Source organism: Ascaphus truei, chromosome 2, assembly GCF_040206685.1.
Source record: "Ascaphus truei isolate aAscTru1 chromosome 2, aAscTru1.hap1, whole genome shotgun sequence".
Classification (NCBI taxonomy): Eukaryota; Metazoa; Chordata; class Amphibia; order Anura; family Ascaphidae; genus Ascaphus; species Ascaphus truei.
The window spans coordinates 165,166,791-165,180,830 of NC_134484.1; the positions used below are offsets into that span (position 1 = coordinate 165,166,791).

Here is a 14,040-nt window from a genome sequence, read left to right on the forward strand (position 1 = left end):
TCGAGATACACTGATCTCTTCTTCCGGCGATGTTACAATGAATGAAGCAAGCAAAGGGTATACTTAAAAACAGTGTCTCTTGGAATGTTATCTATGCTTGTCCCCGGTGTGGATGGAAGAATTTTTTTGATTATATATATATATATATATATATCAAAACAAACAGAGATAGAAGTAGCGCCTCTAAATATCCTATTAATATATATTCGTAGAAGAACTAGTAGCCAATCATGAATGTGCTTAGCGGGGCGGCTAGATATAGACTAATACACTATGATAAAGACTATAAAATAATACAATATTAGTGAAATCTTCTGACAATGCAACCCTGTAAACAAAATGTGAAAAAATCAAAAAAATGAATTTAATGTATAAAAAATTTTGAAAAAATTGTCAAAAAATAAAAATTAAAAAACCTTTAGTACATAAAGTCCTGTTCCAATGGCAAAAACTCCAGTTTCTTGCAGCCCGTTTCGAAGGGATCGCCAGTCCCTACAGATATCTAGATGTCTACAGATATACATTTTTTCTAGTTCTTATTACTAATATCTGTTCTTAATGTATGTATACAATCTCTCATACTCAATGGGGTCCTCACAAAATGATTTGTTTTATGAATTGTTTATAAATTGTTTTATTGATGTGTAACAAGTGATTTATATTATATTACTGCTTCAATTAGAGTATTGGCCAATTACACCAATTACCTCCCTATAAATACCATGGACTGGTGCTTAGTGGATAGCCCCTGAAGAAGTCATCATCGATGACGAAACGCGTAGGGCGTGGCTAGATTGCGGCCGCCATTTGCTCACGAACACTGCTGATACCTGCACAGAGACTTTTGGGCTCCCGTGTGCGCTTGTTGCAGCCATTGCTCAGCTGAATTGAGGACTCTCTAAACCTTGTTTCCTGGTGGAACCCGTTTTCCCTATACACTCTGAACACCAAAGGCGAGGGATTCTGTTTCCGGTTCCTGCTGTATGGAGGAGGTCCACGTGACGACGCCACTGATCAAAGCTGGACGCTGTTTGCTGGAGCTGCTGGCACATGAGAGCCTATCTCATACACGCTTATTATTGCTGTACCTTTGTGAGTGGGCATTTTATAGATTTTATGTTCCTTTAATACATTTTTTATTATGGTAATGCACTAGGTGTGCGCCTGGTTCTTTCTTTTTCCTTTTTTCTAGATATATATATATATACATATACGTATACATATATATATATATATATATATATACATATACGTATACATATACAATGTATTTGTGTGCTTGACAAATCACCCAAAAATCTACTCGCCGAACCAAAAAATCTACTTGCCCCCTAGTCCCGCCCCCAACCCCGCTTTAACATAAAATATATAAATAAAATAAATTTAATAAATTCCTAGTAAGAACAACATTAGTTTTTGACATAAATTTATTGAATGTATTACATTATACTACAATTAGTCCTTGTTACGTGTGTGTGTGTGTGTGTGTGTGTGTGTGTGTGTGTGTGTGTGTGTGTGTGTGTGTGTGTGTGTGTGTGTGTGTCGGATCTAGAAATAAAAGCCAGATGTAAATTACTAGTTTCCTGAACCCCTTAACCAGTGTGTGGACGTCCCCGCTTCCAAATATCTAAAGTAGCAATCCCGCCTGGGATCTTACCTGATCCGCAGTCCCTCAATGTCCAGGTACCCTCATTCCCGCAATGTTGTACATTGGAGGGGATGTGTTCCCTACCTGTCTTCTGGGTTAGGGGGGATTCCGAGGTCTCCCGTGTGAAGCTTGAATCAGATCTGGAAGAAAGCAGTATAGGTTATTTTGGTGTATAGGGCAGTTAAGATATATAGGGTAAATAAGAGATCCAGATCCAGAGTGTGAGACAGACAGAGAGTGTGGGTGAGAGACACAGAGAGAGAGGGTGAGAGAGAGTCGGAGAGAGAGAGAGAGAGAGAGTCGGAGAGAGAGAGTCGATCGGAGAGAGAGAGAGTCGATCGGAGAGAGAGAGAGTCGATCGGAGAGAGAGAGAGTCGATCGGAGAGAGAGAGAGTCGATCGGAGAGAGAGAGGATCGGAGAGAGAGTCGATCGGAGAGAGAGAGAGAGGATCGGAGAGAGAGAGAGGATCGGAGAGAGAGAGAGAGGATCGGAGAGAGAGAGAGAGGATCGGAGAGAGAGAGAGGATCGGAGAGAGAGAGAGGATCGGAGAGAGAGAGAGAGAGGATCGGAGAGAGAGAGAGAGGATCGGAGAGAGAGAGAGAGGATCGGAGAGAGAGAGAGGATCGGAGAGAGAGAGAGGATCGGAGAGAGAGAGAGGATCGGAGAGAGAGAGAGAGGATCGGAGAGAGAGAGAGAGGATCGGAGAGAGAGAGAGAGGATCGGAGAGAGAGAGAGAGAGAGAGAGGATCGGAGAGAGAGAGAGAGAGAGAGAGAGGATCGGAGAGAGAGGATCGGAGAGAGAGAGGATCGGAGAGAGAGAGAGGATCGGAGAGAGAGAGGATCGGAGAAAGAGAGAGAGAGGATCGGAGAGAGAGAGAGGATCGGAGAGAGACAGAGAGAGAGAGGATCGGAGAGAGAGAGAGAGAGGATCGGAGAGAGAGAGAGAGAGAGAGAGAGGATCGGAGAGAGAGAGGGGATCGGAGAGAGAGAGAGAGAGAGAGAGAGGATCAGAGAGAGAGAGAGGATCGGAGAGAGAGAGAGGATCGGAGAGAGAGAGAGAGAGAGAGAGGATCGGAGAGAGAGAGAGAGAGGATCGGAGAGAGAGAGAGGATCGGAGAGAGAGAGAGAGAGAGAGAGAGAGAGGATCAGAGAGAGAGAGAGAGAGGATCGGAGAGAGAGAGAGGATCAGAGAGAGAGAGGATCGGAGAGACAGAGAGGAACGGAGAGAGAGAGAGGATCGGAGAGAGAGAGAGAGGATCGGAGAGAGACAGAGAGAGAGAGGATCGGAGAGAGACAGAGAGAGAGAGGATCGGAGAGAGAGAGAAAGAGAGGATCGGAGAGAGAGAGAGGATCGGAGAGAGAGAGGATCGGAGAGAGAGAGAGGATCGGAGAGAGAGAGAGAGAGAGAGAGGATCAGAGAGAGAGAGAGAATCGGAGGGAGAGAGAGAGAGAGAGAGAGGATCGGAGGGAGAGAGAGAGAGGATCGGAGAGAGAAAGAGTCAGACGGAGAGAGGGGTTCAGAGATGGAGAGAAGGGGCGGAGGTGTTCCCCCTTACTCCCCGCTGCCCCCCTCCCCCCCGCGACCATCTCCTGTCCCGTGCGGGGATCGGGGGGAAGCAGGGACCAGGGGGAAGCGGGGAGTAAGGGGGAACACCTCTGACCCACGCGGGAAGCCAGGGGAAGCGGGGACCGGGTGAGAAGGGGGGAACACCCCCGCTTCCATCTCCTGCCACGGGGGGAAGTGGGGAGTAAGGGAGAACACCTCCGCCCCGCGTGGGAACCAGGGAGAGAAGGGGGAGAGAAGGGAGGAACACCCCTGCTTCCATCTCCCGCCATGCGCGGGGACCGGGGAGAGAAAGGGAGAGAAGGAGGGGAACACCCCTGCTTCCATTGCCCGCCCCGAGCGGGCAGCCGTGGGGATTGGGGGGAAGCAGGGAGTAAGGGGGAACACCTCCGCCCCGTGCAGGGGCCGGGGAGAGAAGGGGGGACCGGGGAGAGAAGGGGGGACCGGGAAAGAAAGGGGGAACACCCCCGCTACCACCAGTCAGGGACGGGGGGCAGGAGATAGGGGGCCGCGCGAGCAGCAGCAGCAGCACTCCGATTACTTACCCCTGCAGAGAAGGATGGGCTCCATTCCGTGTCATGCCCTATTGGCCAATCGGCTAGGGGATTTTTTTTTTTTTTTTTTTTTTTTTTGTAGAGCAGGGGATTTTCCGTTTGCACCTGGCGAGTGGGCGACCGGGTTTGTCGAGTACTGTATATATATATATATATATATATATATATATAAATCGAACTTAACTAAACGTTAACAATATCTATGGCACACCACGTCATTTTGTCATTTTATATCACACTTGTACCCAATGTAACTGGACAACAATATTATTGAATTTTTTTTTAAAAAAGGCAAAAATGTAAATCCGATCACCAAAGTGAAGCAACATTGGGTGCGGTTAGTATTTGGATCCGTGACCGCTTGGGAACAACGCGTACTGTTGCCTTCTTTTTTTTCTTTTCTTTTTTGTTTACATGGGAATTTTGAATATCCCTTGAAATAAATTTTCTAAGCTCTAATTTACAATAAATATTTAGATAGATAAAAAAGTATACTTTTGATATTATTATGAATCAATGAATTGCTCTGTGCACGTACATTTTTATATTGTGCAAAGATGAGCAGCATGGGGCACGGTTAGTACTTGGTTGGACCACCAAGTCCACTGGGGTTCTGATGATCGCTGCAGATCTGCACAATCGAGATTTTTTTCCACTATTGGAATTCAGAATCTCTCCAGCCGGTTGCCGGTAACCTGTGATCTATCTCAATGCTTGTTTTTAATGTTCTACATGTGAGTGGGAATTTGTATCCCCTTTTTTAATACATTTTTCAATTTTTATACGGTAATGCACTAGGGAGTGTGCACTTTTCGTTCTTGTTTTTATAAATATATATAAAACTATAGATACATTATATCTATATTATATATCTATATCAATCATTAATTAGGACATTAACATTTGCCACTCTCCCTCTGCACCCCACTGCGATTAAAATTCCTGAGTGAGTAATATTGTGCTCTTAATTATCAAATAGAATCTAATTTGATGATATTCAACCTAAACCATATACAGATGTAACAGGCTTTATAATTCTTTCTGTTATATGTTGTGATATACTGTGCTGATGTTGCCATTGAATCCTATGAAAACTCTGATATTTTGTATTGTACTGGTATATGTTGTATTGGGGAAAATGGCACTTGCTCCAACTGGAAATTGACATTGGATTTATCGAGCGTGAATTAAATAATGATGGTGTATAGAGCGTAAATACACTATACACAATGTGTGTATTGATGTTAAGGTTTTCAAGTCCTTTATTCCTGTTGATATTTTATAGCAGCAGGTATGTTTAGACAAGCCACCCCAAACCAGGCTCTCCATGGTTGGTCTTTCAGTAATATACCACATTTATGGGCAATGTCTGACTCTGTATGCTAGTAGAATATTTTCAACGTGCATTCTTCTAGCCAATAAATTGTTATAAATCTAGTCCAAGAGAATCCTATGGTTTTTGTTTTTTTAACTTGTGATACCTGAAATGTTACTAATAATACAAATCTATATTGAGATTTTGAGGTTACATTTTCCCTGCATCAACTAAAAAAATGTGTTCTTCAAATCTCATGTAAAATGTATATGCATATGTATGTTTAATATAGGAGTGTGTGCACATGCTTGTTGTTCCAGTAATCAATGTGGCTTGATGTGCAGACTACGATATGTAGTAGGTCCTTTTTAATCTGAATACAAGATCTAATCTGTTTGCAGGAGAACGTCCATTTCAGTGCAGTCTATGTGAAAAAGCTTTTAACCAGAAGAGTGCACTGCAGGTGCATATGAAGAAGCACACAGGCGAGAAGCCTTACAAATGTGATTACTGCTCAATGAACTTCTCTCAGAAATGCAATATGAAGCTGCATATGAAGCGGGCTCATGCCTATCCTGGTACGTACATAAATAACAGTGCAGGGCATTATTTTTGTTCCTTTATGTTTTGCTGCAGGAGACATTATCAAAGCTATAGGGCCGTTAGGTTAATTTTAGGAAAACTGTCAATGATTTACAATAATTAGGTGCAGTGGAGTCAAATGGGCACATAAAGGATTTCTATTGAATTAAAAAATACTTTGAACAAAAAAAAAAGTATGCCACACCTATACTTAACATTGTATCATACTGAGGAAGTGCACTTAAAATAGCTAATATTAATATTCTAGTAATTAATCCACGTCTGAGCCTCAGGTAATAACTCAACTAGGATCATAAACAATAAAATACTAATAATGCCCCATCTAATCTATGCTACTATATATCAGAACAGTCACACATTTATTACCAAGTTGTGTATCTTAATTTAATTGATTCATCAAACATTTTTTTCCCAGTTTAACCTAGTGTTATCTCCATAAGATTCTACTGTGTATCCACTACACAAAGTGAACATGTGTAATCTGTCAAGACAATCCAACATTCACAGTGTGTATTTAGATAGACGATCTTCAAGAGATCTACATTAAAAGTCATGTTTCAGTCATTCTGATTTAACATAATTGAATACTGTAGCATACCATTTTACAGTTACTTGTCTCTTTTTGTCAGTATACACAGCACCAATATACTAAATATAATATGGATATGCCTTTATCTCTAATACATAGATGAATATCCTCATAAGAAAAGGGTTTTCCTTTGCAGGCACTTCCGTCTGCCTCATTTTTGTTGAGAGACTTTTCTTAAATGAAACGTTCAGGCATACCTCGCTTTAAGGACACTAACTTTAAGTACACTAACTTTAAGTACACTCGCGAGTAAGGACATATCGTCCAATAGGCAAACGTCAGCCCGCGCATGCGCCTGTCAGCACATCCTGAACAGCAATACCGGCTTCCTACCTGTACTGAAGCTGTGCGCAAGTGGGGAGACTATAGAGCCTGTTACATATGCGTTATTTACATAAGTTATGCACGTATATGACGATTGCAGTACAGTACATGCATCGATAAGTGGAAAAAAGGTAGTGCTTCACTTTAAGTACATTTTCGCTTAACATACATGCTCTTGTCCCATTGCGTACATTAATGCGGGATATGCCTGTATTGAAAAATATACAGCTGGCTACTTCCTTTCTCTCATACTCTGACATGTAACTGCTACAACTGATGCAGTACAACATGCTCATAAGTCAGTGAAGAGTATGTATTAGGAGGCCAGTCATAGATAAGCTACTTTACTAATGAAAGCAACTCTTGGTCTTCTAAAAATATACATTTTATGATAGCCCTATATTGGTACCTATCCAAGCTAATTGAATGTTACAATCATATAGAGTCTTAGTCCCTAAGTTTATTAGCCTTTTTGTGATGTTAGAACACAAGTAGAAAGTGACTTTTGAGTGGTTATTGAGTTAAAAATTCACACAAAATGATGCACCAGTAATTTAAGTAATATACAGGCATACCCCGGTTTAAGGACACTCACTTTAAGTACACTCGCGAGTAAGTACATATCGCTCAATAGGAAAACGGCAGCTGACGCATGCGCATGTCAGCACGTCCTGAACAGCAATATCGTCTCCCTACCTGTACCCAAGCTGGGAGACTATAGAGCCTATTACACATGTGTTATTTACATCAGTTATGCACGTATATGACGATTGCAGTACATTACATGCATCGATAAGTGGGGAAAAGGTAGTGCTTCACTTTAAGTACATTTTCGCTTTATATACATGCTCCGGTCCCATTGCGTACGTTAATGCGGGGTATGCCTGTACTGCTATTTGAGATTTCTTTTTTTAATATGAATTCTAATTATCCTTTTGTAATGGTTCAACAACACCATTGATATAAAACATTTCTCAGATTTCACCAAGGAGCACCCATCAAATTGATTAGTGCCTCTTAAATGCTCCTGCTAAAAGTATGCCCTAGTGACACAATCACTGAACTGTTACAGATCTTATAGAGGAAGTTTCCATGCATCCAGATGAAGAAGGGGAAGAGGACGACGAAGAAGAAGAAGAAGAAGAAGAAGGAGAAGAGGTCCTCAGCCAAGCTCTTGATTTGGAGGAGGTTGTTCAGGAACCATCAGGCGACTGGCAATGTGGCATAACCAATGTTTTCCGTTGACTTCTTCCAATGAGAACTCTAATACTCATCTTGAAATAAAAATGGAGAGATGTTGGACAGCACATATGCACACATTTCATTCAATATCTCAAGCATCCATGTTGTTTAAAATACACTAACTCATTGCTTGATGGGACTGGTATTCATTCCATAGAAGACCATTGCAGCCCATTTCGATGCTGAATGATTAACTGCTCATGAAATCTCATGTGAGCAGTACTACAGTATATTATCTGCAAATATACAACTCAGGTACCTCTGAAGAAATGTATCAGTTGCTAATGTATAGCTAATTTTGCAAGTTATACAAGCTCACTGGATCTTGAAATCAGAGCAGCACATGCTCATCAAGATAAGTCAAGGATTTTCATATTTAATATACCATAATTAACAAATTCAAGTTTTGTAGAAAAAGAATTGTCTGTAACCAAAAATGCTACTCTAAAAGAAGAATTGTATGCCCAGATAACATTGGTAATTTTTCTTTTACATATTATAAGGTGATGAAATATAATATATATTTTTTTGCTTTGAGTTAATGTAACTAAACTAATTGAGAGATGGCTGGGACATCTTCTTGTGCTAGTTACTAAAGGAAACATTTTAGATTATTGTCTGGGACGTCACACAAGTCTTATGTTTTTCACGTTTTGTTTTTAATTGAACATTAGTCCATTTCGGCCCCTAGCTACCCACATTCATTGCTAAAATGGGATATTTCTCCTCTCTGCTTTGTTTTGTTGTTTCTTTCCCCATATAAAATAAGTTACGCAGTTCGTTCTGCTACAGATGTTGTGAGATACAAATAGCTATTTAAAACCATTGGTCGGAAAGCAGGACATCCTTTTTTTTTTGTCCTACATTAAAGTAGCATTGCAATATTTTTAACATATAGCAGAATTGCAAAGGTTTAAAAATAAACGATAATACACTTGGTGATATTCTTTATAAAAAATGACCCTTTATTTCTTTTGAAGAAAAGTACATTTTAAGAAATGTCCCAGTCGTAGTAGAATATATAGGGGCATCAAAAGTAGTCTTTCCTTCCTTTGGCTACTTTAATAACCTCAAGCTAACATAGGAATAGTTTCTGATTAAAGAATTGTCCCCTTTATTCTCCTATAGCAATGTAGAACGTAAATAATACATTCTATATGATCAGGATTACAAGAATTGGCATCTTTTATAGAAGTGCGGTCTAAAACCCATGAAACGTTTTATAAAAGCTGTGCGCCAAATTAGCAACCCATCAGAAATACACAAAAGTGAAGCCAGTCCGTCACATTATGGCTTCTCTATCGGGTGGTTGTGTCTTCATTTGTGATACATTTAGTAGCATTGAAAATGTAGGTCTGCACTTTCCTAAGTGAAGCTGATCTCAAGAGTGCCTGACTGTGCTTAGGAATCATTATGGCTCCATGTGTAATATGCTGTGTTGCCACTTCCCAGAGGTGGAGATTCACTCAATTCAAATGAATGAGACTAACATTTTCTCCAGCACAGAGAAGTGTCTGTCTCAAACCATCCAGTAGCTTGAAGTGAGATAATATATTGGGGGCATTCTAAATAGAACCCCATTTTACATACTTCCTCTTTTATTAACAGGTGTATTATCACTAAATCAACCCCCAAATACACATATAAATAGCTGTATATGTTTTACAATGCATGTTGGTTTATGAAGATCTTAATTTAAAAAATCTAAAAATAACAGAGGCGCCTTATTTTCCCTTGGATTTATATTTAGATTAACCTGCAGAGCTGCTTTAAATAGGTAAATAAAAAGTAAAGCAACATCACTATTGGTTTGTAGGTTTTTCTATGAAACAGATAACGTAACCGCACCAATTTCCTCTGTGTAAAATGTGACTCAACATTGCGTCTTTTCGTAGCACTTTGTGTATTGTTTCTTGTAGCGTCATAGTTTATTTTTATATAATGGGTGCATTAGAATGAAACGATTAGTAGAAGTTTTCTGGATGCCCGATAGTAGCTATAATGTAAAGCGTATGTTACAGATACAAGAATATAAAGGTGCAAGATTTAATATATAAATGTTCATGCTGAAATCTGAAGCCTTTTATTTTAGGGATTCAGTTTGTCTGTGTGACCACAAAAATCTACCTACAGTACTCGACAAGATGCCAGTAGAGTTGTTATTATTTTCTTGTCTGTATGTGAATGCATTTATGTGCATTTCTATCAGGTTTCCGGAATTATTTTCCACCAAAAATATAATGCCTCCTAGGAAGGAGTTACTTTGAGTACATAGTTTCCCATTTTAAACCTAATCAAGCCATGAGAACAATGATTGGTGGTGGAGGGGGGGGGGGGGGGGTGGAGGGGGGAAGGAGGATTCACTCAAGGTAAAAAGTGTCATTCTCATTATTTAACGTAAATGTTATCATCCTTTTCACTTAAGCCATATCGCAACCATTAAAGCAGCGGTGTGCAAACTAGGCGCACGTTTTTTTTGAGGGGGGTGGGGGGGACAGACACCTGTTACAGAGGCCCTGTGCTCTTCCCCAAGGCATTTAAATTAAATGTTGGGGGATTGCGCGAGGCCTCTGTAACTAACCGTGATTCAGCCAGCTTTGGGCAACGCGGGACGTCACATGACCCGCAGTGTAATTTGACGCCGGCACACAGGTAAGGTGTGACGCGAGCACTGGGGGAGAGCAGACAGAGGGGGCGCAGCACCAGATGTTTGCGCAGCCCTGCATTAAAGCAATGATGAGGAACTTTTTACTGTGGCTATATTTTTACAGGCTTCGTATGCAAATGAGGAACAAACACTTGCTTATTCATATGCTATCCACTAAACTTGGATACCTGGTGATTATACAGGCAAAGAATATCACTCATTTTCATCACCTACTCCAGGCTGGTATTGGGCCTATCTTGTGTGTGTGTGTGTACAGCTATAGGCATACGCAAGATAAAACAGTCAACCTAGAATAGATTACAGGCATACCCCGCTTTAAGTACACTCACTTTAAGTACACTCGCGAGTAAGTACATATCGCCCAATAGGCAAACGGTAGCTCACGCATGCGCCTGTCAGCACGTCCTGAACAGCAATACCGGCTCCCTACCTGTACCGAAGCTGTGCGCAAGCGGGGAGACTATAGAGCCTGTTACAAATGCGTTATTTACATCAGTTATGCACGTATATAACGATTGCAGTACAGTACATGCATCGATAAGTGGGGAAAAGGTAGTGCTTCACTTTAAGTACATTTTCGCTTTACATACATGCTCCGGTCCCATTGCGTACGTTAATGTGGGGTATGCCTGTATAAAAATACATATTAACAGTGTAAAGCGTATTCATATATTAACCCCCTTACAAACCAAAGTGACCAGAGCTGTATAAGTTAATGCTTATTTGTATCACTAGAGTTTTTAAAGCGAGGAGATAATGCGATTTTCAGGCATGCAAATGAGAATGAATATCAATCCATTTATGAATAAATAATTCCTAGTGAATACAGCATTAAGTCTAAAGAAATAAATGAGAAGCCGCAATCTGATTTGAAAACATTTTAAGCACTTTTTCGATTGGGATCAGTGAGTAATTTGGGAAGGTGGTATAAGGAATAATCGTAGGAGTTACTTGATGGTGTGTGTGTAGATATTCTAATAGGATGTATCAATTTCTCCTTCTGGATCGATCACTTTTCTCTTGCCCTCTTTTAAAAAATATCAGCGAAGCTGTTATTTAACCTGTCTGATACATTTGTGGCGAATGTAAGAAGCATGAAGTACTGAAGTACTTTACACTTAACAGAGGTGCTAAGAATAAGAAACACATAACTAAGACAATTGGGTATTTTCATGCATAAGGGCCAGATACACTAAGCTCTGTTAAGCCATTGCAAATAATGTTAGGTTACCTAAATTGGTAACAGATTTTATTTTCCTTGAGTTTAACGCATATCCACGAAGGTAAATATGTGCAAAAACAACGAGAGAGGTAGAGGGTAAGATCCCAAGTGACTTGTATATCCCCCCAAATACTCCCTTACTCAACATGTGGAGAGGTACCAGTGAACAAAACTGAACACACCTGAGATATCAGGGAAATCTGTTACTGTTAATCCTTGGAATACACTATGCATATCCAAATCATCAGATTTCCCATATATCTCAGGTGTGTTTATTTTTGTGGTCTCCTTCTCCCTCCCTCCCTCTATCTCCCCTTTCCCTCCCTCCCCCACAGTTCCTTCATAAATTTACAAATGTCAATTAATGAGGGTGTACCTGACAGGGAAAAACAGACACATTCCAAACAAAGAAATTAACCCATACAGATTAAGCTTTTTCTGTTGTCTACTTATTTGCAATACCCTGTGTATATATTTGTATCAATATAGAGGCCTCTATATCTGGCCAGACATGTTTATGTAAATACTGGCCTCCTTAGCAAGTTGGAAGCCTCCTCTTTAAATTGCAACTGCTTTGTAAATCCTGTAAAATAATCACTGAGTTTGTTTTATTTGTAATATAAAAGGCACGCTTTTATGTTTCTTCCCCCAAAAAGTATTGTTTGCTTTCCATTGCTGTAAACAGGTTTGTTCTATTAACAATATGTTTGCTTTGCTGCCTAATTGAACAGAACCATTTACGCTCCATTTATGGGAGTGATGCATAAGACATAATGCCACTCTTGTGTTTACTCTCACCATTGTAAATGCATAAAAGCCTGTGACATTGAGACAAAATTTTATGTGAAATATTTAAGTCAAAAGACATTAAACATTATTACTTTTCCTAATTGCTTTGTGTAGCACATATTTTTAAAATAACTTTATTTTCCTTAATTTCCATCAGAGGAGTAGTTTGTGTGTGTGTGTTAGTTTGTGTATAAATGTCCTTGCAAGTACCTGTATATGATTGTGAATTGCATGTTCTATTCTGGATGTCTATTTCTTACCCACTGTATGCCAATTGCAACAGGCTGCAGATAAAATGCAAATGTACTGTATAGATAATTTGAACACTTTTTTTTTTTTAAATGTCTACTTAATTTTGGTAGGACTTGAGCACCACAGGGACCGTTATAAACCCTGTTGAAGAATGTTGCGGGGTGCTCAACGAGCAAATTGATTAAAACTAATAACAGAAACTTAGACCCTTATTATGCTGTGAAACGTCTTCCCTGTGCTAGAGAAGAGCTCTGCTCCATTCAAATATGTGGGTCTGAAATATTCTTTGAACCATATAGAAGATCATTTGTACTGTCATCTTTACAAGATGCACAAAGAGTAAGGAAAATAGTATTGGTGTTCCTGTCTAGCCCAATGATTCTCAGTTTTGTATCTTTTTAATGGTGACACCCCTTGCTAATTTTACAATATACAGTATACTGTATGACCGCTTTGCTGTCACACATCTTTGTTTCAAAACTTTTCTAATGTCTTTGTTCCATTTTACCTACATTTACATATCCTTCTCGTGTTTTCCTTTGTGTCTCATCAGTAGATGTGAGGAATATAAATATAACAAAGGCATACAAATCTAAAAGAGCATAATGCTTTATTTTCTTTCTTCTTTTGTCCATACTGCATTTTTTTCCTCCATCTCAACACAGGGCTTTGACTATTTTAAGATTAAGTTGTATTTCATTTGTCAAGGAATCCTCCCTGTATCTTCATCATATTCTACACCTAATTTTCCTAACTCTCGCCCTACCTTTCTTGACTCTTTTTCTATCACAGAGGATGAAGTGTCACTGTTGTTCTCCTCCTCCTCCTTCTACCACTTGCCTTTTTGACCCCTTTCCCTCCCATCTCCTCCAACCTCTTGCTTCCACTCTTATCCCTACATTCACACGTTTTTCAACTTCATCAGCTCTGGTACCTTGCCCACCTCATTCAAGCATGCTATAGTTATACTTTTATTACAAAAATAGCAAACTTGACCCTACCTTGTCTCTCGAACTATCGCCATGTCACTCCACTGCCTTTTGCCTCTAAACTTGAACGCCTTGTGTTCTCTCACTAGCTCCTTTTTTCTCCTTGACCTCTGCAATCTGATTTCTGCGCTGGTCACTCCACTGAAACCGCCCTTGCCAAAATATCGAATTACCTTCATGCTGCCAAAGACCCTGCTTAAAATACTCAAATTCTCTACAGCGTTTGATACTGTGGACCACCCTCTTCACATAATGCATACTGTTTGATCCGTAACAGAAC

The 14,040-nt window shown here is 40.0% G+C and overlaps 1 protein-coding gene across 6 annotated transcripts in view; it reads left to right on the forward strand.

The window, feature by feature from the left end:
* The window catches only part of ZNF236 (zinc finger protein 236), a 203,490-nt gene extending 193,321 nt beyond the window's left edge, over positions 1–10,169 (forward strand). For all 6 annotated transcript variants that reach the window (XM_075585499.1, XM_075585505.1, XM_075585503.1 and 3 more), the window contains 2 exons: positions 5,484–5,660; positions 7,671–10,169. In XM_075585499.1, the coding sequence (XP_075441614.1) occupies positions 5,484–5,660; positions 7,671–7,843 (350 nt within the window). In that variant the 3' untranslated portion in view covers positions 7,844–10,169. The remainder of the gene's footprint in view (positions 1–5,483; positions 5,661–7,670) is intronic.
* The last annotated feature ends 3,871 nt before the right edge of the window (positions 10,170–14,040 follow it).